This window comes from Lepisosteus oculatus, chromosome 27 (genome assembly GCF_040954835.1).
Source record: "Lepisosteus oculatus isolate fLepOcu1 chromosome 27, fLepOcu1.hap2, whole genome shotgun sequence".
In the NCBI taxonomy this organism is placed as follows: Eukaryota; Metazoa; Chordata; class Actinopteri; order Semionotiformes; family Lepisosteidae; genus Lepisosteus; species Lepisosteus oculatus.
Window position 1 is genome coordinate 2,375,164 of NC_090722.1, and position 27,267 is coordinate 2,402,430.

The 27,267-nt window shown below is 42.8% G+C and overlaps 2 protein-coding genes and 1 long non-coding RNA gene across 5 annotated transcripts in view; 2 read left to right on the forward strand and 1 right to left on the reverse strand.

Moving 5' to 3' along the window:
- The window catches only part of otud7b (OTU deubiquitinase 7B), an 81,703-nt gene extending 69,645 nt beyond the window's left edge, over positions 1 to 12,058 (forward strand). Inside the window, exon 12 of one of the 2 annotated variants that reach the window (XM_069185394.1) lies at positions 339 to 12,058. In XM_069185394.1, the coding sequence (XP_069041495.1) occupies positions 339 to 1,808 (1,470 nt within the window). In that variant the 3' untranslated portion in view covers positions 1,809 to 12,058. The remainder of the gene's footprint in view (positions 1 to 338) is intronic. The other variant, XM_069185395.1, reaches the window with a different exon arrangement.
- Positions 11,410 to 17,063, reverse strand: LOC138225377 (uncharacterized). Its single transcript, XR_011183870.1, has 2 exons — positions 16,595 to 17,063; positions 11,410 to 12,522 (listed from the first exon to the last, which is right to left on the reverse strand). It is a non-coding gene; the product is annotated as an uncharacterized lncRNA (long non-coding RNA).
- Positions 17,064 to 22,371: 5,308 nt separating this feature from the next.
- mtmr11 (myotubularin related protein 11) overlaps positions 22,372 to 27,267 on the forward strand; it is a 58,849-nt gene continuing 53,953 nt past the window's right edge. For both annotated transcript variants that reach the window (XR_011183786.1, XM_015336671.2), the window contains exon 1: positions 22,372 to 22,877. Coding sequence is in view for 1 of the 2 variants with exons in the window: in XM_015336671.2 (XP_015192157.2) it covers positions 22,821 to 22,877 (57 nt within the window). In the remaining variant the exon portion in view is untranslated. The remainder of the gene's footprint in view (positions 22,878 to 27,267) is intronic.

A 27,267-nucleotide genomic window follows, 5' to 3' on the forward strand; every position in this document is an offset into this window, starting at 1 on the left:
CTTGTCGAGAAGCCTTCTTCAGGGCTCCACGACCAAAACATTGTGTTTTCTTTTTCTTCTCTTTTCAGCCTATTTTAGCATGAAGTTGTTTGTGCAAGGCTGAAAAACTGTTGATGCTATACTGATACAATACTGAAATCTTGTTCAGAAAGTCGCTAGGAACAGTGTTCTTTCACTGCGCCTCTATCTCATCCTGAGACTGAGTAGAAACAGCCGTGCGACATGTGGACTCGCCAGTCTGCGTAGGACACGCTTTCAGCGAAGCAGATTGAACGCAGAACGAACACCCGGCCGGTCAGTCCTGCGGCCCGGCCGCCTGACTCTGTGTTTCCATTCAGCAGGCCCCCCTTGCGCAGCCCGAGTCTCCGACGGCCTCAGCGGGGGACGACGCCCGCACCCCTCCGGACTCGGGGGAGTCGGACAAGGAGTCGGTGTGCAGCAGCTCCAACGGCAACGGCAACGGCGGTGGCGGCGGCGGGGGAGCGAACGGGAACGGGTCGGCGGCGGGCAGCGGCAAAGCAGCGGGTTCCTGCAGCTCTTCCACCTCCTCCAGCAGCTCCTCTGGCTCCAGCGCGGGGGCCAAGGAGAAGGCCAAGAAGGACAAGGACAAGAAGAGGGCTGACTCGGTGGCCAACAAGCTGGGCAGCTTCGGCAAGAGCCTGGGCAGCAAGCTGAAGAAGAACGTCGGGGGGCTGATGACGGGGAAGACGGCGGGCAGCGGGAGCAAGCAGGCCGGGGAGACGCAGGAGAAGAAGAAGAAAGGCTCCCTGAAAGGCCGCAAGGGCAGTAAGGAAGGATCCCCCTCTTCCCAGGGAGGAGGTGGAGGAGGGACAGGCTCAGGGAAAGGGTCCCCGTCTTCGGAAAACGAGCGCCAGTCCGGGGACCCCTATAAGTACAGCACTGACGTCAAGCTGAGCCTCAGCATCCTGCGGGCGGCCATGCAGGGCGAGAGGAAGTTCATCTTCGCCGGGCTGCTCACCACCAGCAACCGGCAGCCCTTCCAGGAGGAGATGATCCAGCGCTACCTGCTGGACGCCGAGGAGCGGTTCCAGGCGGAGCAGGAGCAGAGGAAGGAGGCCGAGCGGAAAGGGGTGAGCGGCATGGCGGCGCCGCCCCCGCCCAGCGGCCCGGCCGGGAGGAGGGACGGGGCGGACGGGAGCTACCGCTGCTACGAGCCCAAGGAGAACCCCGCCGACGGCTCCCCCCCGCCCTCCTTCAGCCCCCCGGCCCTCAAGGCCTCGTCCTTCTCGCCCACGCTCTCGGGCGTGCTGACCATCCCCCGGCCCAGCCTCGTGGGCCCGAGCGGCGGCCCGGCCTCCCTCCCCCACTCCCACCCGCTGCCCCCCAGCTACCTAGAGACGCGGCGCCAGCTGGCGGGCGGATCCTCCTACGGCAGCCTGCCGTCTTACGCCACCCTGCCCCGCCACTGCCCCGTGGCACAGGGGCCGCCCCACCCGCAGTACCCCCCGCCCTCGGGGAGCCCCTCCCGCGTGGCCCGCTGCTTCTCCCCCTCGCCGAGAGACGACGACCCCTCTCCCGGCTACCCGTCCTCTCCGTACTTGCCCCAGGAGTCCGGCTGCGAGGGAGGCTACAGCAATGGCTACAGGGAAGCCCAGCGGGGCCCGGACTGCAGGAACTCAACCCCCCCGGGCAGGCACTTTCCCGTAGGCACGGGGGCGCAGCCCACCAAATGCAAAACCCCCACGTGCACCTACTACGGCCACCCAGAGACCAGCAACTACTGCTCGTACTGCTACCGCGAGGAGCTCAAGCGCAGGGAAGCAGAGCCTGCCTCTCACAGGTTCTGAAGCGGCAGCCCAGAGTCCGTTCTCCTCCTCTCGTTCCTGCTGTTTTTTTGACGAGGGGAGAGTTTATGCAGAAGCCTCAGCCCCCACTCCCCCCCCCCCACCCCTACCCACCCACCTCTTCATCACCAACATCGTCACTGGAAGTTTGGGTAACACGACCAGAACCATGAAAAATTCCAAAAATGTCCTCTCTGGCCATGTTGATTGGGAATGCAATAATGCTAACGATAGTAATAATTCAATCACTCATTAATAGGGTGCATTTGATGGCAAGGGGCAAGTGAGTGGGGGATGGGGGGGGGCTACATCCGTGACCGGATTGGGAGGGCAGAGGTCAAAGGTTCCCTTGCATTGTTCTCGATTTCTTTTGTGTAACACCTGCAGCGTTCCATAGCTACCCCACCTCATTCTAAGTGCTCCTTCAGTTTTGGTTGGTGTTTGTTGCCGCGTTATTTAAATTTTCTAGGTCAGTCTGTCAATAACTATGCCAACTGCCTTTCTGCACTCTGCACTTGCTGTCTTCTCGAGCTCTAGGGGTCGGGTGTGAACTGCAACTTTTCTCGAATGCCTTTGCATCCCTCCTTTGTGCTTTTAAGCAGGGGCGATTCTCTAGGAGGATGTGATCCGTGAAGTTTTTCCTCAAAACGAACGTGGACAATGTCTTATGAACATTTCCTAGCGGACAGAAGTTGGGATTGCAAGCAGAAGATTTAACTTGAAGAGAAAGGGAAAATTGCTTAGCCACACAATTAAAAGCTTTTTTTTTTACATGTCCCATGTTTCCTGGAATATATTCCTTAAAACAGTCTATTTAACTAAATTGCAACATGGATTTAAAACAAGTTTAGAAGCAGAACTAGAGACATCAGTTCAGCCATTCACAAAACTGGAATGTTCCTACAGGATAGAAGACTCAATTCTGTGAATAAGAGAGCAGAATGTACAGCAAACAATGTCTGCTGGGGGATAGAGACAGGTGCGCTATGTGTTAGGCCCATTTGGTGGTAAAAACCAAGATACACCACCTAAACTGTTGAAATTGCATGTGATGGGTGGTTGAACAAGCAAGGAAAGAATACTGTAGTACGCATTAGGAAACCTGAACTGATTTTCCAAAATTTAGGTATATCCATTGATTCCAAGATGGCAGCGTCCATGTTTAGGGGTTATGTTAGCATTTTTAATCTGTTCGTGTTATTTACCATATGTTAAATTAATGATTGTGTTATCAATGGTCATTTATTTCTGAGGAACGGTCTTGAAATTTTCCCTCTCCCTTTAAGATCTTCTAAGCTAGTTCCTTCCAAAATCAGTTCATCAGGTACTCTGGTCTTTTATGACTCACTTTCCATTGAAATATTGACCAAATTTGGACCTGTTCAAGTAATTTTAACCTATTAAACCTGTCTAGTAGTTTTCTGATCTTGTTTTGCTAAAAGTTATTTTTTCAGCAATGTATAGAAAACCAATATACTTAATTAAACAATGCTCAACTGGAAAACGAAAAGCTAGAAGACTCTCTTGTCACAGTGACTGTAGAAATAGTGCACAAAGACATCACTTTTCATTGCAGTTTAGCAATAATGAGCTATTGAAGTAATTTGTCAATTGAAGGACCCAAAGGACTACAGAAGTGTCAAGGTCTTCAAACAATGGTACTAGAGGGGCCCTTTTCAGCAAAGTTTAATGTAATAGTATTAATTAGAAATGATTTGCAATAAAAATGTAAATACAGTTCAGCCCTCAAGATGAAGGTGATTCACCTGAACTAGGTGATTTTGGCAGATCTGGAAAATGGTACACTGCGACTCTAAAGAACTAGGAATGGAATCTATGCAAATTAGAGGAATGGTTTCACCATAAAGCCCAGCACAGCTTGCAGTGGGACAAACAGAGCTGTCTTTGTTTAATGTTGGAGTGTTTTGAAAATGCCTTGAGTAATAGCAGAGGAAAAGTAAATCATCAATTCAAAAGCCCCGTAATTGCCACTAATCCTTCAAAATGATTACATTTAAATTGATCTTTTCATGAAAAATGCAGCAGATCTGGGCTACTATGCAAACCTACAGTAAATCCCTCGTTTGCACAGATTAAGCTCACATTTTGGAGTGCCCAACATGGAGTTCTGTTAAAATTGGCTGTATTCAGTAGGAGTTATTTTGTATGTAATATTATATTCATGAATGAATTACTCCATTGTGTAACTTTCAGTGTCAGTCAGCCTTGATTAACCAGATTGTTCAGGGGTTATTCTCCTGCATATATGCAGTAATTGCATTAGGAACACAGCAGTTGAGTGTGTGGTTCACACTCGGCCCGAGGACACATTGTCCTTACTTCTGTGGGCTTCCTGAAGAACCACCGCTGACACACAAACTGCTTCACTTCACATTTTGCTACTTGCGTTGCTTGTAAGCTCTTGAGCTGAAGTTTTCCCCCTGCTAACATGAGTATGCAGCACACTTCTGACTGATGTTTTCAAGAGCTTGCCGACTGCTGACTGGGAGGTGACTTGGAATTTGAAACATAGGATCAGATCCCCAAATTTGTATCTGTTTGTAATTACTACTCATTTTGGGAAATCTAGGAATAGTTAAAAAAAACTCCCAAGTTTGCTGGATGTGTGCTTTTTTATGATTTGATCATAGTTATATTTGCACAGTTACAGTAGTGGAAACTGTAGCGTTAGCCATTTTGAATTATATATCGATACTGTATACCTGAAACAATCATTACCTAAGGGAAACCTTAGGACTTTTATTAAGCTATACAAATGAGTGGTGAAGTCCCAGATACTCCTGGCCTCTCAGTCTTCACTAACAGCTCGATGTCAGTAACAGGCCAATCAGTTTTTATTCTTCACCAGGTGGAGACTGTGCGTTCCCATTTGAGAGCATAGCCAATTTTGAAGACTTGCTTACTGTCGAGTTGCTAGTATGAGTGTGTTACGATAAGTCAAAACAAAAGCTTGCTGCCCCTAGTGATTTTTTTCCCCCCATTATCATGACATTAGACCTGTTTCTCGGCATTATCCTGCAGTCCCAATGAGCTCATTCACATTTTCCTTCCTGATGTTGTACCCATTTGCAAATACTTCTCCCACTCCCATAATTGTGCCCATACTGTGTGGATCTTATCTGATCTTATCTTATCTTATTTCTTTGTGTCTCACTAGACGATGCTCCTTCTCTCCATAAAATGAACTAAAAACTTTAACGCATTATACAGTTCACTGATGGTGCTGCTATATTTGAACCTTAGCAAGTGCCTCTTTTGGAGAAACTGTTAATTATTTCAGGTTTTTGAAAGGTCCTATTCTAATTTCACACAAGAGAAATGGAACATAAAGCTTTTGAAAGAAATGATTGAAGTGTCACGGTTTATTAAAACCCTTGTATTTTCTATCCTGTAATTGATATATGATTATGCTCTTACAGTATTATGCCCTTGTGTTCAGAACATGAAATATCTCAAATTTAATATTTTGAAGAAGAGAGGAATTTCTTAATGGCCCATTGCATATTTCTGGATTTACTTGGCATTAAAAAATATCTTTTTTATTTTGTATGTGAGTTTTGAAAAAGCAATACTGGCTGAACTGGTGGCACAGACTCTCGTTTTCCATGCTTTGTCAGGTTTGTCAGAGTTGCAGTTAATGGATTCTGTCCGTGTTGGTTTCATTCTATTTGGATGCTCATAAAAACCATGTAAATTTTGCAAAACCAGTTCAGGATGGTATTTAAACTTTTTCTCATAATGTCCAATACATCATGCGTTTACAGGTAATTTCAAAAGTGTTGGTGGTAAAAACTACATTTTGTAGGAAATAACATAATATTTTGTAGATTGTTGCTGTGCTCCCTGACCTTAATACATCTTATTGTAGTTTCCATTTATTTCGTGCAGATTGGATATTTATTTTCAGTTTGCTATTGTTGGCTTTGAACAACTTTGTTGAATGGAAACTCCAATGTGGTAAATATGAATGGGAGGATGATGTATACTGTATGTACTCTATGGGGATGAGTTTGGTCTCTGCACTGCTGGCCTCAAAACTGAGTCCTTTTATACAACCTTAGCACTTTCCTTCAGAACTAATGTGTAACGGTGTCTTGTGTGTTAACTGTTTTCAAATTACTTTGGGCTGTTTGTCAATACTTCAGCACCATGGACAGCAGCTTGGTTCTAGAGAATGGTGAGAATGGTGAACATTATAATGGCATGAGACACATTGCCAGCTATTCTTTCACCTGAGGCAGCTGTTGGGCCCGGAGCTTCACTGTTTTCTGGTTAGTGACTTTTGCAGTCAGCTGTGCAGTGAATTTTACCTCTTAATTGCAGTACTATCAGAATTGTTTCTCTTGCTGTTTATTCCAAGATGATCAACTTTATTACAGAATTGGTCCCTTTATAAAAACACTTAGAACCAGAAGCTTTGAGGCTAAGTAGTATGAAATATTCGAAAAAGGGTCATCTAACTCCCATCAGACTGATGCATTTGTGTTCTGATTGCTTTGACAGGTTCTGCTTAATTTGAATTTACACAGTGTCTTAAAATCGTATGTCAGTGTTTTACAAAAGTCATTGAGATCATTTCTGAATGTAGAAATTCAGAATTTGAGATCATTTCTGAGTAGAAATCTCCAATATGAATGACACTTAACAAAAAAGGCACCAAAAGGTGTACAGTTCTTATATTGTTAACAGTAGTAACAGGTTATTAATTCCTCTTAAGATATCTTCTAACAACTACAAGCATGTCTTTGGACTGTGGGAGGAAAGGGAGAAAACCCAGAGGAGACCCACAGAAACCTGGGGAGAACGTGCTAACCTCCAGCAGACAGCACCCCAGAAACTGAACTGTGAGGCAGCAGAGGTGCCAATCAACAGTATTATCATCTGAAATATTATTACTAGACTTTAGAAGCAGGAGGACAAGAAACCTGAGTTGCTGACCTAAATCCAGGCCCTGTAAGGTATTTGTGTTGGGGTTTTATTGTCTTACTGACAAGTCACCGTCTTTATCCTTAACTTCCCCCTTTAATTTTCCAAAATGTACGTTTCTCTCGTGGTACTTCAGTTAGCCACCGCAGCATAGCACATGGAAGCTGACACTGATGGAATCCATATCAAACAGAGTCCCGTGGTAAGTGGTCAGTGTCCTTGAGCTGAAGTTGACTCTCTTAAGGAGTCTGGCTTTGAGAGAGCTCGTCTCGTATAAGATGCAGGAAGTTAGTGGAATGTTCAGTATTGACTTTTACATTTCGGTCTTACTCATTAATAATAAAACTTCTTGAAGATTTATTTGCTCCAGAAAAAAACCTTAGTGTGGAAATAATACCTTGTTGTGGCAGGAAAAAAAGAAAAATGTAAGGTCTGTGTTGATCTGTATCCAGTGTTAGTGGATCTTTTGAAAGCAATATTAAAAAACAAAATGAGAATGTTGTTACTTGGGTGGGTACAAAATGCTTAAATTAACCCAACAGCTGAACTACCTACAGTACATAGGTCTTTGCACTCTTGTAAAATGTAAGATTAACGCAAAAAATGTCTGAATTATAACTTTAGAAATGATCAACTTCAGGGGCAGATGCATTTTACGTTGTTTGGAGATGAAATATATTAACATGAACAAAACATAAATTTTACAGAGTGTTGTTCTTACCCCATATGCATTTCATAGCCAAGCCAAAGTGACTATTATATTAAACATTGATGCTGATCCAAACTAATAACTAATAGACAATGGGGATTATACAGCACAACATTCCGGTGGTGCAAATATTCTGTTACCGTGCTATGGTCGAGATATACTGTACATATGAAGTTTGAAATTAAAATAAACTGCAAGACTTTAAGCACAAAATCAACCTTATGAGAATGTGGCATTCTCAGATAAAAATATTCCACAAGGTCATTCGGGAAACAAACATTTTGATCTAACTGATATTTTAAACGGAGCCTTAAAGGAATTATGGCCAGTGTCTCTATTTTGATTAATTTTATGAATATAGCCTTATAAAGTCAAGCACAAATTTGCTAGAATCAATCATAAACTTGAGCATTCTCCTTGAAATGCCTAGTTTTAAGATGAGTGTGACCAATGATTGCATTGTATCTATCAACAGTTTCTGGAGAAAGTCTTAAAAGAACAGATTCTTTTGTGCAGTAAAACATGTTCATATTTTGAGGAAGAAAATAAGGAGGTGTTGAAATATTGGGAATTGAGTGTTTTCTAAACTACTAGTATCTTTCATTTTCTTTATTTTATCTGAAACTCGTGAAGTACTGATGAGTTCTGTGCCTTTCTCAGAGCCTTTGGAATCCCAACATACAGATGCTGTTAAGGCTGGATTCACTGGATTTTATCGCACGGCCATAGATTAAACAAAAGGCACATTGTATAAAAATTCAAGACAAGGAAGGCATATTTATTTTTCAGTTTCTTTGCTCTCTTGCTTTCAACTTGTTCTGCTGCAGAAGGTGGTTAAGTTTTAAGTAACAGTTGCCTAACAATGCAAGGTCTCTTGAGAGACTGCAGAGTGGAGTTTGTAATGACCAGCAGGTGGCGTGCTTGCTATAGACAGATATTTAGCCTGTCTCTCATATCACGTCCTTACTCATTCAAGTAGTGCCTTGTTCAGGACATATAGCATTTCATAGAAGAGCCATGCTTTTTACCTGACTGTGCAAAATCATCATCATAAGTGAGAAGAAATTTAGAGTCATGAAACTAAGGGAGATGTAAAAAAAAAAACTGCATGCATAAATATATGTGTTTGTTTATGAGGGAATCAGATTTTTCTCTTGAAAAATGTTTGAAAAGCAATGAAGGTGGAGAAGCTAGCAGGTATACACTGAAGGTATATTCTGAAGGTCTTCTTGCTATCCTATGAACTTTGCATCATGGTGTGCTGCGAATGAACCTTGTCAGTTTAATTTTGAGAAGCTATTTTTAACCAGCTGTTTTTACTGGACAACGGCATAATGATGTCACTTCATGCTCTGGTAATTCGGTCCAAGATAGCAAGGGGTGTATGTCATTTTGTACTCTTTGCTCCTGTGGATGCTGAGCCTGACTGTATTATAGAGAAAACACGTTTTACTCTCTCAGTTGCATGAAGAAGCAATTGGAGTCCAGAAGGCTCCAGACATCCTGTTTTATTTAGGGAGGAGTGTAAAAGGACTTGTTTTGATGCAGAGTTTTTAGATTGGTGAGGTATCCCTTTCGCTTTGTTAATATGTCAGTATATGTATATTTGAAGCACCACTGCAAATGTTTGTGTGTTTTGCACAATTTTCAAACTTTTGGAATACATCCGTGTTTTTGCATTAGCATTGCGCAAAACATAAAAAGGTTTTTGTTTGCTAAACGAATTTCTCTTAACATCTTCAAAATCAAGTCTGTAAACCTAATGCAATAAAAGGTGATACTTTTCATATATCTAGCTTTTTTTTCCAGTATTACAGTTGTAATCTAATAAAGGACACATCACAGTCTTACACTCTGAAAGACCAAGTATATTCTACAGTGGCATAGTAAACTGCATACTTTACAAATCTGCCGGGTTTCTTATTGAATTTGGATGCTTTGTTAAAGAATTGGAGCCTTTGGTTTAGTTTCAAAATGATAGCGAAGTGGACTGTGTAAGGGGCTATCAAACCAGTGCCAATTTGCTTGTCTTTTCTTATTCACCTTGGAATTAATTTTACATTCACTAGTAATAAGCAATAGAAGGCCGCAAATTGAATGTGGTGAGGTGACTTAATCTGTTTGTTTTGGCTTGAATTCCAAGTGAAATGTAACTCTCAACCATTGTGTGATCAGAGAGGAGAAGGATAGGCTTCAATTCTCTGAAACCTCTAGGGAATGATTCTGGGAAAGAACTAGAAACTCCTGATTGTGTTAGACAGATGTGTTTGTTCAAAATCCCATTATTCCTAACCAGTGTGCATGTGTATGGAGACAGGGCTGTCTGTGTTCAAAGAAGCAAACGCTGGCAAACGCAGGGATGGAGTGTTGTTCCGTCCATCGAAGCTGTGGGCTTATGTGCAGGGGTTGGAGCCCTTTCTAGTCTACCGCTTCTGACGTCAAACCTGTTACTCTGTCAGCGGAAACAGTCCAGCTTGTGGAAGGGTCGCGTGTCACTTTGTGGAGCACGCCGCAGTGCGTGACTCCTCTATGCTTGGAGAAATTAAATCCCAGAGAGGGAATCGGAGAATGTGATGGTTGCTTTTTAAAAAAAATCATTGTGTATTTGTTTTTTCATTATTTATTTTGTTTTCACTTGCAGTGGTTTCTCGCTTCACTCGGTGAAGGGAGAACAATGTGGCGTTTTCAGTGCTTTGGACTTCACCGATCTGGAAACCTCTTCAGAATGAAGAAGGTGGGAGGGGCTGGGCGAGGCTGTGTAAATCTGTATCTTCAAGTTATTTTTTTAAAGCAATACAAGACAAACCTTTTACAATGTTTTTAAAGAGCTTGGTAAGATGGGATATCGTCAAGACACTAAAAAAGCAGCACGGGAGACGAAGGGCTGCTCGTGTCACGAGTCTGGAAGTCAGTATTCTTTCAAATGGACGATCCGTATGGTTTTGAAATCGAGCCGCAAGGGGACTCCTGCACGGTATTTATTGTGAACAAAAGTATTAGCTACTCAGATCATTAACAAACTGACAAAAGACTGGTTTGAAATTCTATATTTATAGTCAAGATTTCCATTGTTTTTTTTCTTTTACTGGGAATGTTTAGCAAACTAATGGGGTGTCCTTCCCACAGTGGTTCATTGTCGGTCAGACCTTTCATTTTATTTAGATCCTTTTTAAATTAATTTATTGCCTCTGATGATACAATTGAATATTCTTCAACAGGTCAAGCTCTTGATTCAAGGTAAATTCTTTGTCAAGAATTAATAGACATATTTGGACTCTGTTAAAGGTCTTTATTTGATCCACACTTATGTATTTGGGGTTTATTTTTAAATAGGCTCAGTTTCATTCCAATAAGCACAGCTTTACTGTAAAAACTTCAGCTAGGACTATCATCTTGGCCAGTTAGTGCTGTGACACTCTGGGACAGTTGAAGATTGAAATCTTCCTTCTAAAACTCACTCTGGTGTTAAAGCCCAGCTGTAAAAGTGTTAGTCACTGAACCCAGTTTGGCTCATTGTTGTCGGGTCACACCAGTGTGGGTGATGTTTTTCCCTAAGCTGTGCACAGCAAAGCCTGAGGGAATTGTGTTCAACAACAGCAGCTGACCATCTGACCGCTTGATTGTGTTGGAGGGGAGAGTTCTACAAAGAGATTCAAAACAGAAGTATTTGCACTGATAGGTGCTGCTGGACTTGAGTTCCCACATTCTGCTGCAAAAAATATACTGTTATTTTGGGGCAAATTAAAGGGCTATAGAGCACTACCATAATTTTAAATGACTGTTGAATTTCCTTATTCGTTTTAATACCCTGTCCCGTGTGTTTGCTTTATTTTAGTGTTCTAATACTCGGTCTGCAATAATAAAGAAAATGAAAAATGAACCATTTCAAGATCTGCCTTGAAAGTGACTCAACTCTCTGCCATATTGAACCCATGCAACAGCGCTGTCTCCTGTTAGTATTTTTATTGAATTCAAGAAGTAAGATCTTCTGTCCTTTTGTGTAGCAGAGAGCGTGTTGGTAGAAGGGGAGGTTGTGTACAGCAGTATGTCCAAGAGGCATCTCTAGAGGAAACGGCTCGATAAGAGCATCTTGAAGGTTTTGGACTTTTTTGTCTGAAAAAATTATAAACTGAGCTCTGGAATGCAATAAAGCAAAGAGCACAGGCTGTTAAAACTAATAAGGAATAGGAATTGTCATTGTTAATATTTAAAGTTTCCTGATTTACTGCCCAGCAGCTCTTTTATGAGACTTCCACTGTCCCATCGTTGAGTCAGGTGCCGACCTGTAGAGATGTGATGAGCTGGGTGGGAGAACTGATTTCACAAGAGCCAAACTGGAGCTTCGGCAATTTGCAGCTACTGGGAAGAGTCCGCTATCTCACAAACCTCTTTCACTTTGGCAATGGTGACACTTGTAGTCATTAATGGAAAAAGAAATAGTGGGCTGTACTACGTATACATTACCCTCAATCATCTTTGGTTGAATGTGCAAGATTGTTGGCCTGTCAGACATTGCAACCTCAAGGGAATGAGGACCCATTTTCATGTTCTCTCAAGTGTTTTTGCACCGTTTGAATAAATTCTCATTTTATTGCAAGAGTGGTGTCAGGTTCATCCTTTGTTCGTGCTGGATAAGTGCTGCGCCCCAGACACAATAAGGACTTTGACTCCTCTGTCAGAACTGGAGTGAAGAGCCGTTTCTGGAGGACCAGGCAGGAGGCCTCTGGCTCACTAGAGGCCTTCAAGCACCGGGTTTGTGGTTTACACGTGCCAGGATGAAGTTCTTTCAGTGCCGTTAGCGTGTGCGTGAGGAAAGTGCGCTTTGTTAGATGCAGTGTGTGCGTTTGCTGTGCAAGGCCAGACATGTCAGACCTCGGACCACAGTGCAAACGCCAGTGAGTGGACATCTGTTTTGACCCGTCTTCGTCTTTTCGTTTTAAGAAACGGTTAGGAAACATAAGATCATGACCAAGGCCTCTGGCACAGGCCTTGGTGGGCCAACACAGAGACACACAATGGCCATCTTCTCCCCCATCCGAGGCTGCAGGGACTGGCTGTGCACTGAGACAAAAACAAGACATTTGGGTTTAAATAATTCAGTCAGTTCTAAATTTAGAATAAAAAGGGTAAACCCCTTTATCACATCGATCCACGCATTCGCTAGCCACTTTATCAAGTACAGGGTCACAGGGGGAGCTGGCGAAGAGCAGGCAAAAGACAGCTGAACCCTGGACAGGACACGAGTGCACTGTCTGACACACACAGACACACTTATTATTAAACATTATTATTATTATTATTATTATTATTATTATTACCAGGGGCAGGTTTCCCAGACGCCACCCCACCATCATGTCTTTGGACTGGGAGGAAACCAGAGCACCTTTGTGAACATGGGAAGAACATATAAACTCAGTTCAATTCAATTGATTTTTTTATAGCGTATTTCACCACAAGGTTGCCCCAAGGTGCTTAAAAATGCAAGTGACCCTTCATTTTGTGAATACAGAACAGAAGACCAGAAGACAACGGAGTAGAGGAACCAAAAACTCCTTAGTAAGGAAAAGAAAAACCTCTGGGGGTCCAAGGTCAACTGGTTGGCCAACTTCTTTCGGCATGCTAACATTATATAATTTTAAAAAAGGAAATAAATTAGGAGTGTATTAATCCATCCATCTGTCATGTCTCCTGTGTGTTAGTACTCAATGCAGATCTCTGTAGACCAGTAAATTCCTCCTAAACAATAGCTATATCCACAATGTCCCTCTTGGATCCATGGCAGTGATGCAGCATCCAACTCAGATGGTCCCCAGCCCAGGCGCCATCCGGACATGTGGGGGGGAGAATAGGATAGTTTGGTCAGAACAGATGTATCTACCTGGTGGGCCAATACAGAGGCACACAATGGCAGGGACAGCAGCACCAGCAGCCATGGTTGCAGCAGGCTATGATGTAAGGTGTGAGTAGGCTAGGCTGAAGTCATAGGTCTTCAGTCTGGATATGAATCCTGAGATTGACTAGGGTGGGAGACTGTTCCATAAGCTAGGGGCCCTGTAACTAAAGGCTTCACAGCCAACTGTTATTTTATTAATATGTGAAGAAGACCTGCGTTCTGTGAACTAAGCAGGCGATTTGGATGGTATACATTAATAAGTTACATTAGATAGACAGGTGTCTGACCTCTGAAAGCCTTGTAAGTAAGTAGAAGGATTTTGAAGTCTGCCCTGTACCGGACAGGAAGCCAATGAAGAGAGGTAAGTATGGTGGTTATATGGTCGTACCTTCTGCTCCTAGTAACAATTCTAGCTGCTGCATTCTGAATTCGCTGTAAGGTGTCGAAAGATTGGAGGGTGCTCCCTGATAGTAGGGTATTACAGTAGTCTAACCTGCTGTTACAAGAGCATGTATTAATTTCTCTGTGTCTTGAGTGGAGAGAAACTGCTTTAGTTTTGCAATATTTCTTAACGGTAGGAAGCATGTTTTACAGTAGATACTGTTTTAACATGAGAGTTAAATGAGTTAAACTCCACTGGGGTCCAGGTGCTGTGAGCATTGCTGACCACTGCCCAACCATGCTACCCATCAATGTAGAGTTGTGTCCAAAGGTTTAGGTGCCCTTGGTTAAATTGTGTTTGAACAAATCTTTAAGTGACCAGAAGGTGATACTACCTCTACATAGTACAAAGTTAAACCAAGCATCCTTCTGCAAACTATATTGCAGAATTACTATTTACCTGCTCAATTTAACTGAAAGACAACATGGCATGTGAAAACTTTTGGGCACCCTTCCAGTTGATTGATTAACTACTTCAACACTTGACTCATTAGGCCTTCAATTAAGTCAGGTGAAGATGACTCCAGAATTAAACAAATAGTCTGACCCCTCTGCCATCTCAGGCTGTGTTTGGTGTTCTGCCTACATTCAACAACATTGGGCTCCTCTCCTAGGCTGTCTGAGGACGTGAAAAGAAAGATAATTTACTCTTCCAAAGAAAGGGAAGGCTATAAGAAGTTTGCCATGTAAACAGTTAGAAACAACATTAAGAAATGGCAGTTAAAAGGGACTCTTGAAGTCAATGCAAGATCTGGAAAAATCTGACTGAGCTGCTCAAACACTGGTCAGATATGCAAAGCAGAATCCACATATCACTCCACATTTATTCAGCCTTAAAATAAAGTGTTAACTTATACCTCAAGGGTAATTTATAGGAAGGGGCTCACTTGATAGACATCGTTAGTGAGAGTTAGCTGAATGCAGAAAGCAGTGTGTTGTTTCAGAAAGTTTAGTTAAGAGCTCTCAGTTGGCAGGAAAATCAGGAGACCTTGAGAAGCACTGATCTGCATCATTCCTGTAGAGCACTGCGTCATTTGTGACTATATTAATATCTTCCTCTCTGTATGCTCTTTGAGCAGATAAAATCTAATCGATAACAATCTGAAGACTTTCAAGAGCCTTAGACATGTTTATTGCAAATTATTTGCACAGTTTTCATTTTTACTGTAGTTCTGGGTTTGGTGTGGGTGAAGTGAGTGGTTGTGGTTTGCTACTGACTCGGAAAGATGTGTTTGCAAATTGAAATCTGATTGCCTGCCATCTGCATGAAGCCCTAGGTAAGCAATGATCTTATCTTTTTTTCCACGCGATGCGGGGCTCATATGTGAAACTCTTCATTGCGGTTAACAATTTAGTTTGTGTTCAGCATTTAAAGTGTGTTTCAACAAAACTCCTGCCTACCTACTGCGTTACACTATTTTTTATCTTGTTAAAATTATATTAAAAACATTTTGCCTCCATCTACAATGCAAAAAATGTCAAAAATATATAACATTTTATTTTAAATTTAAGTGTAATGCTTAGTTAAAGGTATTAAGAACTTGGATAAGAGATGTATGCTTTCTAAACCAGTATTTAATGGGCTCTGAATTAGATTTTATTACAGCAGAGAAACGTTTTTTATGAGGCAGGAGTATCTGATATCATTTCGTCTGAGAACTATCATAAGAATGATATTCTAATGAATCATGAGTTATTCTGAGATTAAGAGTAATAATTTAATAATGATTAACTTAATAATCATAAGTTATTTTGAATGTATAAAATAATGTCATGGTCCAAAACATTTGTTGTTTTTTTTTAATCTAAAAATGAATTAGCTCAGGGTTTATGCATTTCAGGTGAATCAAACCTCAATATCTGCGCAAGTGTAATACTTACAGTGCCTTTAAGAAAGGACAGATCATTTCATTGCATTTCCAGAGCTTTTCAAACAGTTTCCTAACAACAATTAGTTCCTCTCAAACGGTACAAGTTTGTTTTCCCCTCCCATCTCGACTATCAGCTGAGAGTTTTCCAGTTCCAATCTCCCAGAACAGACGCTCCCTGTTCCTCAGTTAGACCGTGATGTCCTGACCCTGTCAGACGTGAGTGGGAGTGCTCTTGGGAGAGTCCAGCGCCCACCTTGAGTACACATGACTTCATGCCCAGAGTAGAGACACGTCAACCAGATCTCATACAGAACAGGAGCTGGCACCTCACACCCTAGTGGTACCTCTCACGGTCATCTCTGTCTCTCATTTTAGCGTTAATCCCGCGTCAACAGGGTCCGCTTGGCGGCACGCCCATCTCCATTTGATGGTTTGAACCAAATCTTTGAGCTGACGTTGCCATTAAATGCGACCGAGAATACTCCAACTGGCATCGCTCCGCCTGCTGTCAGAGGGGGGGAGGAGAACAAAGTAATGTAGCCAATTCAGAGATGGGGATTATTAGGAGGCCATGATTGGTAAGGGCCAATGGGAAATTTGCCCAGGACGCCGGGATTACACCCCTACTCTTTTCGAGAAACACCCTGGGATTTTTAATGACCACAGAGAGTCAGGACCTCGGTTTTACATCTAATCAGGGCGATGGTGCTCGTTTTACAGTATAGTGTCCCCATCACTATACTGGGGCACTAGGACCCACATGGACCACAGGGTGAGCGCCCCCTGCTGGCCCCACTAACACCTCTTCCAGCAGCAACCTTAGTTTTTCCCAGGAGGTCTCCCATCCAGGTACTGACCAGGCTCACACCTGCTGAGCTCCAGTGGGCTGCCAATTGTAAGTTGCAGGGTGACATGGCTGCTGGCTTACCTCTCACGATCATGTGCCCATTTATCCACGTCTGGGACAGACTGTGCGTTGCTCCCCCTGTATCTGAGTGTCCTTCCCAGGACTCCAGCAGAGACTTTGTCAGGAGGTCTGAGAAGCCTGACCCTTCTAGAGCTGGAGCCCTTTCTTTACAAACCCCAGCTGGCTAGTCCAGTCCTGGTGCTGTAGCCACCTTTTCCATTTTATATCACAACTACACATGAACCATATACTTCACTGTAACTTCACTGCGTATCATAACATGGGTTATCTCTAAATGTCGATGTAAAAAAAGTTGAATAAAATTGTCAGCAGTTACTCCCAGAATCTGATTCTTCCTTAATCCTTCAAAAGCCATGCTTTTCCATAACTCAGCTCGGAGTGCTCCCTCTCAGTGGTGAAAACTGGCTGTCTGAAATGGCTATCCACCATCTGGAAAATATTTTCTGCGGCTTGCGGAGAGGACGCAGTGTTCTCTCCTTTACTAAAGCTCAGTGCCAGCTGATCGTACTAGCATGCAGTGACAGCGTTTAGCTACCAAATCAACGCCTGTAGCTGTTTCTCTGTGGATGTCTCTCAGCGAGATAGGTGACTGCTCTGGTAGTATTTCTCCAGAGTGTATAGCCTGCCAAAAATACAATTAAGGAAATAACTAGCTAGCTTTGGTAGAGAGAACAACACGTATACACAAAATGGGTTATGTACTTTGTCCAAAGTTCAGGAACTTTGCTCACCTTACATGAACACAGATGGTGTGATTTTCAAAAGAGATGTTGGACAAAAACCACCATAGTGCTGGACCTGCAAAGGAAGTGTGAGGGTGGTGGTATTAATTATAATGTTCTTTTTGTACAGTGTAGTGCTTATTATATAGAGATTTAATAGACATCCTGTATACTGTATATGTAGGCATATGTGTAACATATAAAGACTCATCCACTGGTTTCCTGAAAGAAACTGAGTCGTATAAGATGCTGTATAATTTAACTTGCACTTAACAACAAAAAGCATCAACAGTGATGGATGCACACAGAGCATACAATAGACACTGATTCAGATTATATTTTTATGATTATCTATTGATATTTTAGATAGTAGATTCAGATTTTCTGACTTTATTAAAAGTTGCTGGCAATCCACAAAAACAGGGATCTTTAATAGGACCTTCCTCTCCCACTAGTTCATATAAATAATCCCGATTTAGCAATTCTGTAGTGCTTTTCTGGACTCTCCACTCACACAGTGCTTTACAGGTCATGGGGATCCCCTCGACCACCACCAGTGTGCAGCCCCACCTGGTTGATGCGCCAGTCCACTCCCCACACCCCAGCTCTCAATGGTGACGAGAGCAGAGTGATGAAGCCAGTTCAGAGACGGGGACTATTAGGATGCCATGATGGGTAAAGGCCAATTTAGCCAGGACCCTGGGATAACACCCCTACTCTTTTTGAGAAACACCCTGGGATTTTAAATAATCACAGAGAGTCAGGACCTCAGTTTTATGTCTCAGCCGAAGGACAGCGCTTTTTTACAGTATAGTGTCCCCGTCACTATACTGGAGCATTAGGACCCACAGAGACTGCAGGGTGAGCGCCCCCTGCTGGCCCCACTAACACCTCTTCCAGCAGCAGCCTCAGCTTTCCCAGGAGTCTCTCATCCAGGTACTGACTAGGCTCACACCTGCTGAGCTTCAGTGGGAGCTGGGAGCTGGGAGCTGCAGAGTGAAATGGCTGCTGGCAGTGAACTAGTTGGGTTTGCAGACACTACTACAAAAAGAAGGCCAATACTGTAGGTGCAGCAGATTAAATTAAAAAAGATTTAGGTAAATTTCAAGACTGGGAAAACATCTAAGAAATGACATTTCAGACAAATGTTAAATTCAGGCTTTCAATAACAAAAACTCAATGTGCAAAAAGCGAAATGCTGAACTTAAAGACGTTACAAATGAAAAGATTGAGGTATTAAAAACAGAATTTTAATCAAGGATCTTTGGTTAAAATTGTATAATACACTAATATTGTATTGTCATTTAGAATACCGTGTACAATTGTGACTGCCACATTATAAAAAATATTCTGTGAATTAATTTATTCAACAAGATGAACCAGACTCCAGATTCCAGGGCTTAAAGGAGTGCTCTACACTGACTGTCTTAAAGAAATGAATATCCATCTTGAGCATTGAAGAGGACTTGGAGACATGATATGAGTACTGTATTCAAAATCCTCAAAGGCATTTCCAAAGTAAGCTCATAGCCGTCATCATGGGCTTCAGAAGTGACACAGGGAACTTCCAATAATACGGCAGTGCCTTGTTGATGATGCTCCTCCGACAATATCTGGGTTTTCCCCAGCTACAGTGTTCCTCAGACTCCTGTGCTGATGGAATGGGGTCTCTGGTGACCTGGGTGGCAATGGGCAGACATACTTGATCCGAGTCAGTGGTCTTGAGGTGCCTTTCTCTCCGATGCTCTCTGACCCAGACTGCTGGGTCATCAGGGGCTCAAGAGACCGAGGTAGGTGCCAGCCAACCATCTCATCCTCGAGTTCTTCTGATAACCCAGCTCTGAAGAGGGCTCAGAGAGCATCTTCTGTCAGCAGCCACATCACTCTGCAACTCCCAGCTGGCAGCCCCACTGGAGCTCAGCAGGTGTGAGCCTGGTCAGTACCTGGATGAGAGACCTGCTGGGAAGAACTAAGGCTGCTGCTGGAAGTGGTGTTAGTGGGGCCAGCAGGGGGCGCTCACCCTGCGGTCCGTGTGGGTCCTAATGTTCCAGTATAGTGACGGGGACACTATACTGTAAACAGGCGCCGTCCTTCGGATGAGACATAAAACCGAGGTCCTGACTCTCTGTGGTCATTAAAAATCCAAGGGTGTTTCTCGAAAAGAGTAGGGGTGTAACCCTGGTGTCCTGGCCAAATTTCCCATTGGCCTTTACCAATCATGGCCTCCTTATAATCCCCATCTATGAACTGGCTTCAACACTCTGCTCTCCTCCCCACTGAGAGCTGGTGTGTGGGGAGTGTTCTGGCGCACTATGGCTGCCGTCGCATCATCCAGGTGGGGATACACACTGGTGGTGGTGGAGGGGATCCCCATTACCTGTAAAGCGCTTTGAGTGGAGTGTCCAGAAAAGCGCTATATAAGTGTAAGCAATTATTATTATTATTATTATTATTATGTCCCACCACATCTGGTCAAACATCTGGTGCATATAGCCCTGGGCAGTGTCGAGCTCCTCGTGCGAATGTGGCCAGCCTCTGAGGGACTGAGAGCTCAATTTCCATTCGTGCTTTCTGGCTCCTGATTCAGTATTGGGTTCTGAAGAGATCCATTTGGTTAATTTCACCAATATATGGTAGTTTTTTTCATTAGAAAATTAGTTTCTTTTGCCAGTCAGTATCAGACATTTCTTTGAGCCCCATGAATGCACAAAGCCCTTACAATTTACCAGTGAATTTGAGCATGTAATCATGATCTATACCCTCTTTTCTTTTTAGAAATGATACCCTCTTTTCATTTTATTGAATTAAATAATTCTTAATCCAAGTCTATCGGCTGACACACTAGGTCATTGACCAATTCCTACCATACTTTAATGCATTCATGTGTATACCCTCATTTTTCAATGCTACATATAAGGGACAATTGGGACATTTATCTAGAGGATTAAGGTCAATAGCTGTATCAATGAATATATTAAAAAGGTGAGACCTTGAATTCTCTGGGACCAGACAACAGCTACTGATGTAGGCGTAATGGAATGGATCTCTACTGCACAGTGCGTACAGCATGTCTGGAGAATGCTTGCTGCCTTGAATGAGAAATTCGAGGAAAGGTGCAGTATCTTGTGCGTTACTGAACAGATAAAAAGGTGAAATCTTTACAACTGCTGCCCAACGACCTGTGAAGTTTTTTTTAGCCCAGTACTGTTTGACTGAATGAATACGGACTTCCCCTATACTTTTAACTGGCAGTTCACTGCAGAACAGTTTTGAACAGCAACAATGCTTTCTTACAGTAATGTAGACTCTATGTTTCTACATATTGTAGATGTGTATGCAGGCTGTGGGGCTTGTACATTTAAGAACAAAGATCAAAATCCAAAATAAAGGTTTCTTTTCTATTTTAACCAGCGGTTTTTAAGGAGACTTCTGGATTTTATAAAGCAATCTTGGAGGCACAGACAACTTTAATGACATGTTTGCAGGGTACTGTGCAACAAACCCCACCCTGTGGACAGCGTTATTTGCCAGGGTTTTAGAAAAACAGATAATTAAAACTGCAAGACCTTCAATTACTGTTTTGGACAGCAGTGGCAACCAGTTACAGACAATTAAATGAAGTGAATTTTGCCTAGAAGAGAAAAGAAGCTTGACACAACTTCGTCATGAGCTGAGAAGGAAGTGAGTTTACAACTTTTTAGTGCTAGTATAGGACAGGGAGGTCTGGCTGGAGTTCTTCTGGTTGTGTTAGAAACGTGGAGTTCTACAGATTTCAAAAATAAACCAGGGATTGGATCATATACTAGTGACAGAGTAGTGAGGCAGAAAGTGAAAGAAGATCTTTCCTATAAACAGCTTAGTTTTTTGTTGTTACAAAACGGGTTAATCGAATTCGACATCCTAATGAATTTGATCCTTACTGCAGCTATTTTCTTTTTCAATGTGGTATCTAAGGCTTTTTTGTTCTTTCCTGTCCCATTAGTCCCTATCCAGCAAATCATCAGAATTCTCACACACAGACACTCACACACACACACTCACTGCTGGTCAGGCAGCTAGCAAGATGGGCTCAATGATGCCTTCTCCTGTAGTCTTTCTGATTGTTCTGAAGTGAATCTAGATACAATGGCGAACACCTGGCTAGTGTCAACATGTCCAGCTTCAGAGCAAGGGGATGTCTGCTGAGATGTAGGGGTCCCAGCTTCAGTGATCAAAGCAATTTTAACATTTACCTCGCCTTGCCTTAGTTAATTAAATTCTGGGTAATTTATTAACTGTCAATTAACTGTCCAGGAACAGTGTATAAAACAGGAAGCCAAAAAGGGAGACAAGGAGAGAAAGAGAGGGAGGAGAAAAGGGAAAAAATATTGAAGGAGAGATCTGCTTCTTCACATCCTCTGACTGGAGCGAAGCATCTGAACCTTGTTAAGAGAGCTTGCTATTTTGTAAGTTGGGAACTTTGATTTCCTAAGTAAAGAATCCCTTGGTTTAAAAACAGCCTCTTCTGGTTAGAAAATGCATCTTTGAAATAGGGAAATAGGCTCCCATTCATTTTGTAGAAACCAGGTTTACAGAGAGACTTAACTGCAGGTTGTATTCTGTTTAGCTCGAAAGGCAGCTGATCTCTTCTTTGGGCTTTGATCTGGTTTCTTTGATCTCGTCATTCCAGAAATATTTTTATACATGCATATGTGATTCAAGTGCCAGGCACTTACAAAGTTTATAACAGCGACTTAACGTCCAATACAAACCTGTTATTTTCTCTTATTCTGTGTTTTATATTCTTCAGACTCGCACTCTAAAACCCTAAACTTGTCTTTCAATTTCACGAATTGGTAGGTTAAGAATCTATGTGTATTCGGGGCCAAACGGCTTATGTGTGAGAGAGTGAGCTCTACAATACATACATTCTTTAGAGATAGCTCATAAACTCCAGGAGGAATCGCGTTCAAGACGTGTAGCGGTTTGCGAGGCAAACGTTTAACCCTGGGGGCAAGGATTTGTAGTTTTCTTAGAAGAAGAAACAGACCTGCTGGCCCTTTAAGACGCGGAGCCAGAATTGTCTGTCTTCTGCTCTGTTAGAAATAGAGTGTCAGTTTCACTATGGCGAGGAGGTAAACACAACCAGAGCAGTCGGAGCTGGAGAAGGTTCATCATATGCCTTATTCTGTGCTTCACAGCACATTGCTTCGCGGCGTGTCGACGAGGGATGGAGTAACCGTTGTTATTCGACAAACTGCGGCTTTTTCCTTATCTAAAAATTCGCCAGCGGGATAACGGGGAAACTGCGAAATGGATGCAGTCTTGCGTGAAAGAGAGAAGGCACGACCGAGGTGTTCAAGTGATGTGTCCGCTCTTGACACGAAGTGACCAGCTTGGACGTTCCCGGATAGCATGGAGCGGACTAAAAACGCGTCCTGAATTTCCCTTCCTTGAGTGCGAACGGCTGGCAAAGCGGACCGTCTTGATTCCAGGTCTAAAAAGCGCTAGAGAGAAGAGGCATTATGCTAACGGCATCCAAGACCTCATTCAAAATCAAGCAGATCGTTCCGGATTTCAAGGTACCGTCATTATGTGCTTGTGCAGTTTACAGCGAGCATGAGCTAAATGCAGGTCTTCTCGCTTGGCGCTTAAACCCTGTCGATTAATTGCACAAACCCGAGACCCTTCAACTCCTGCTCCATGAGGCATTTTCAGAGGTCTTCTGTGAGGGGCAGGCAGTCTGCCATTAACGGCACTATTGCTCCGAAGTTGAAGTGAGAATGTTATATTTTTGAAAGAGGTCTAAACTATCATGGATATTATTCAATTACCCCCTTCTGTTTTATTTTTAAATCTTGAGGACCTTGATGGCTGTAGGTCTCACTGAAGTGATCTAGCATTCCAGAAAGCGTCTTTGTGCTTTTTAAACAAACGGACCCATTGTATGAGGTGAACAGGCGAATTAAAAACATGATTTACTGTGTAACAGAAGGGCTACTGGCCTTCACACGGGGAAAGCAGATTGCGCTGAATTTAATGTTTTCACGTCTGTGTTGCTGGTTGTTTTTAAATAGATTGGATTCTCTTTAAAAACTTTGAAATTCTCTAATGTTATTGTTACTGTATAATCACTGAAACCTCATGATTTGTGCTGCATAGCTATCCGATGCCGTTCAAAAACTGAAGAGCTCAGCGACACCCCCTTGACGAAACCATTTCCACACATTTTCCTACTGTGAGGTGTGTTTTCAGACACCAGATCATTGGAGCTTTTTGGAGAACTGTGGTCTAAATTCTACTTCAAAAACAAGAGTGATTTATTTTTCAGTAGCTTTCTGGCAGAAGTTCCTGAAACTTGAAACTTACTCTAAATGAGTTATTACTTTTAAATGGGGAAAAAGTGATGGTTAGGGAGACAAATATAATAGTGAAAAGGTTATTATTAAGATTATTAAGATGCACTTCCAGACCAACTGTAACTGTGTAAGTTATACTTACAGACCATCAAGTAATTCAGAGTGATATCTGATTTTAGAAATGCCTATGAAGTACTCTTCAATGGATATTCTTGAGGTTTACACCCTCATTACGGTCTCCAGTGTACTTGGCAGTTGGGAACGGTAGCGCCAAGTCGCTTGAGCTGTTGTAAAACACACAAAAAAACTGAATAAATATGAAGCATGGCTATGCTTGGAATGATGAATGATTTGAATGATATCGCCACTGTATGCGCTTTAAATCTGTTGGAATGCATGAGCCTTCCATAATAAGTGATCTGAGCGGTGTGCTTATGAGCTCTCTACACCCTCATTGTCAAATACAATATTTTCCCCATATATGTAGTTTTGTCTACCCAAGATTAGAACCAGCATTGCTAATGGAGATAATTATCTGCAATTCAAGTAAAAAAGTATTCAATGCCATCAATCTACCTCACTTAACAAGGTTTGTGGTTGCCTTCAGTGAGGTCCTCGGATAAACTAAGATGCTGTGTCATTTATAGAACAAACAAAGGTGGCAAAACATCATTTATTTGTTTGCTTATCTATGGTGATTCCAAAACAGTGACTCAAAAGTTACACATTAAGCGGGTTTCCGTGTTATGACTGCCACAGGGTTAGAAGTTGTATGATGGGAGTCCTCCCGTACAGGGGACAAATCGCTCGCACAATCTAGCGATACACTGGGCGAGTGACACATTATTTATTCTGGGTATGATTAACATCTCAGAAGTTGTTTCTGCGCACCGCATGACAAAATGAGACATGCATGCATAAATACGCTGCAGTGGGCTGTATCGCCACTTGACGACATATTTTTAAATTCTCTCATCGGAGCTTGAATTCAAGTGCAATGTCTACGCCTCCACTCGACCTCTTTAAAAGCGGTTCGTGTGGCCGGTGAATCGAGCTTTCAGGTCCCGACCGAGCAAAACAGACTCACACAGCTGGAGCGCTGGAGGTTAAACGCTCATACGACACATTACTTCCTATAATGAAAGTATTCCATTTCCTCTGGGACAGACCAAAATGACAAATCTATTTTCCACAGTACGCAATAAAAAGGCCAGCTTTAGATGATTTTGTTGAATTCCGAGAGTTAACCTACGCTTCTGGGTGCTCACAGCCTACTGGCGGTAGTGGGAAATGCCTGTGCAGAATATTTCTCTCCAGATTTCTACAAAAACGTCACTGTTGTACTCCCATGGAAATACGTCAACCAAGCTGGATACATGTTTTCTTGGGTTTTTTTTCCATTATGCTGCTAAAATGACAGGATCCGATCTCCCAGAGTGTAATGTTCGGGCACGGGCGGCCGGCTGGATGTATGTACAACATCGTGGGGTAACCGTGGCAACCGCCCGAAATACAAGGGGGCAATGCATCCGAAAGATCCAGAACTGCAAAGTAATTTTAGGAATTGAGTCATCGGAGTAAAAATAAAAATCGTACTCATTCGAAAATTCATTTCCCTTTCTTTAACTATTCCTTGGGGTAGCGCTAGTAATAATTTCTCATGTATTTTCTGTTTGAAAATGAGAACACAGCACGCGAATAACTACCAGTTCCGATCTTGGCTGGTATGTTCCGTTCTGGGCTAGGTTTGTGAAGGAAATTTCTTCACTTTGATGATTCAAATGTATGTATAAATATGTGTAAATGACAACATCATTAAAGGTAAAAATATTTGCCTTTAGTTTTCTATCTTACAGTTTTGCTCTGTCGTCAGAATTAACCAATTTCGGTATTGATGTTTTGGGCTTTTTGGTTCAAAGCACATTTGAAGACTTGCTACAACTAAATAAGATAAGATTGAGATCATTTTATTGGCCATATACAGTTTCTTGCATTAGGAATTTCTGTTTTCGCATACCCCAGCTTGCTCTCCATGAGACACACAGACAGGGAGAGAAGCTGGGGGTCAGAGCGCAGGGTCAGCCATTTATACAGCACCCCTGGAACAGTTGGGGTTAAGGGCCTTGCTCAGGGGCCAAACAGAGTAGGATTCCTCTGCCAGCTGCGGGATACGAACCTGCAACCTTCCAGCCACAGGCGCAGATCCTGAGCCATTTACATTAATTCTCTTTATCAACACTGTCTGCTATGCAGTTATTGCTTTTATATTTTGTTTGTGCATCACTTGCATTGTACTCCTATATTGTACTAATTTCCTGTATTGGAAATCACCCTGGACATTCCAGTTCCAAGGGCTTTATTGGCATGCCTGTGTAGTGTACTCTCACGAGGCACCAGTTCTGTAGGGTTTGGGCATTTACTGGGACAATTATTAATTGTAGCAGTAAATCACTAAATTGATTCTTTTAATGGCCTTAGAATCCAACCATGCGATATAACTCAAACAACGCACACACACAGGTACTAATACACAAGAATACATTTATTAATACATAAAATATGCATATAAACCTAACAGATCTTATCGAGAGGGTTATCAGAATACAAAAGGTATATATTTAATCAGTTACGAAGAGTTACATATATCAAAAGAACATACGTTCAGTATATCATTCATTTAGACCGTTTCGTAAATTAACTTGGTTATAACTTCTACATTGGATACTCAAAACAAGTACATAACTCTTAGGAATTAAATTGATATCAACTGGTTGGGATAACAATTGAATTCTCGAGCTGTAATGCAGTGAAGTTGAATACTCATCCAATCTCTGGGGATTCAGATCTCCTGCGGGCTCTCTGGCTCTGTGCCAGGCTGTGCTGTGCAGCTTGCGATGGTGCGCTGCTGATGCTCACTGACCGGCTAGTTAGTGTTGGCTTTAACTAGCGAAGTTTGTGGACAGGAGAAAAGATGACTGTGGGTCCCAGCAGGTCAGGAAGAGGACCGGTTCGTTCCTGATGAAGCGCTAGTTCTGAATAGTGATTCAGCTGTCCACAGTTCCGACCTGTTCACGAGGCTTGCTGCTGATGCTAACCTCGGGTGGATCCTCTGGTTACTCTCTGGCAACCTCCGCTCTAGACTCTTACAGTAGAACAAAGGAAAGTTCTGGCACTCGGACACACTGGCCGTTCCGTGGTTGTCCGGGCGGAGTCTCAGGATGGTCAGGAGGCGCGCTGCGAGAATGTCCTGCCCTTGGGAGCCTTTCTGCTCCTGGGCCGTCCTGCCCTGGAATTGTCTCGCACCACTGGAATTCTCCTTAGAATTCTCCTACTGGAAAAGTCCTTCGAATTCTCCTGGAGCTCTGTGTTGCCTGTTTTTACCTGGAGGAACTTCAGCTCGTTCATTGGCTGAAAGTTTTATGGGCATCAGAGTCCCACGTGGGTTACTCGGCCCTACCAGTCCCTGATTGGTTGATCAAGGTGAGATATGAGTCACTTACTCCTGACACCTAGGAATGCAGTCCAGATGTCCATCTGGCACTCCCTAGACAGATAGGCGCCAATGGATGACCATTGATCATGATAGCCAGGCTTAGCTAAGTGCATCCCCATT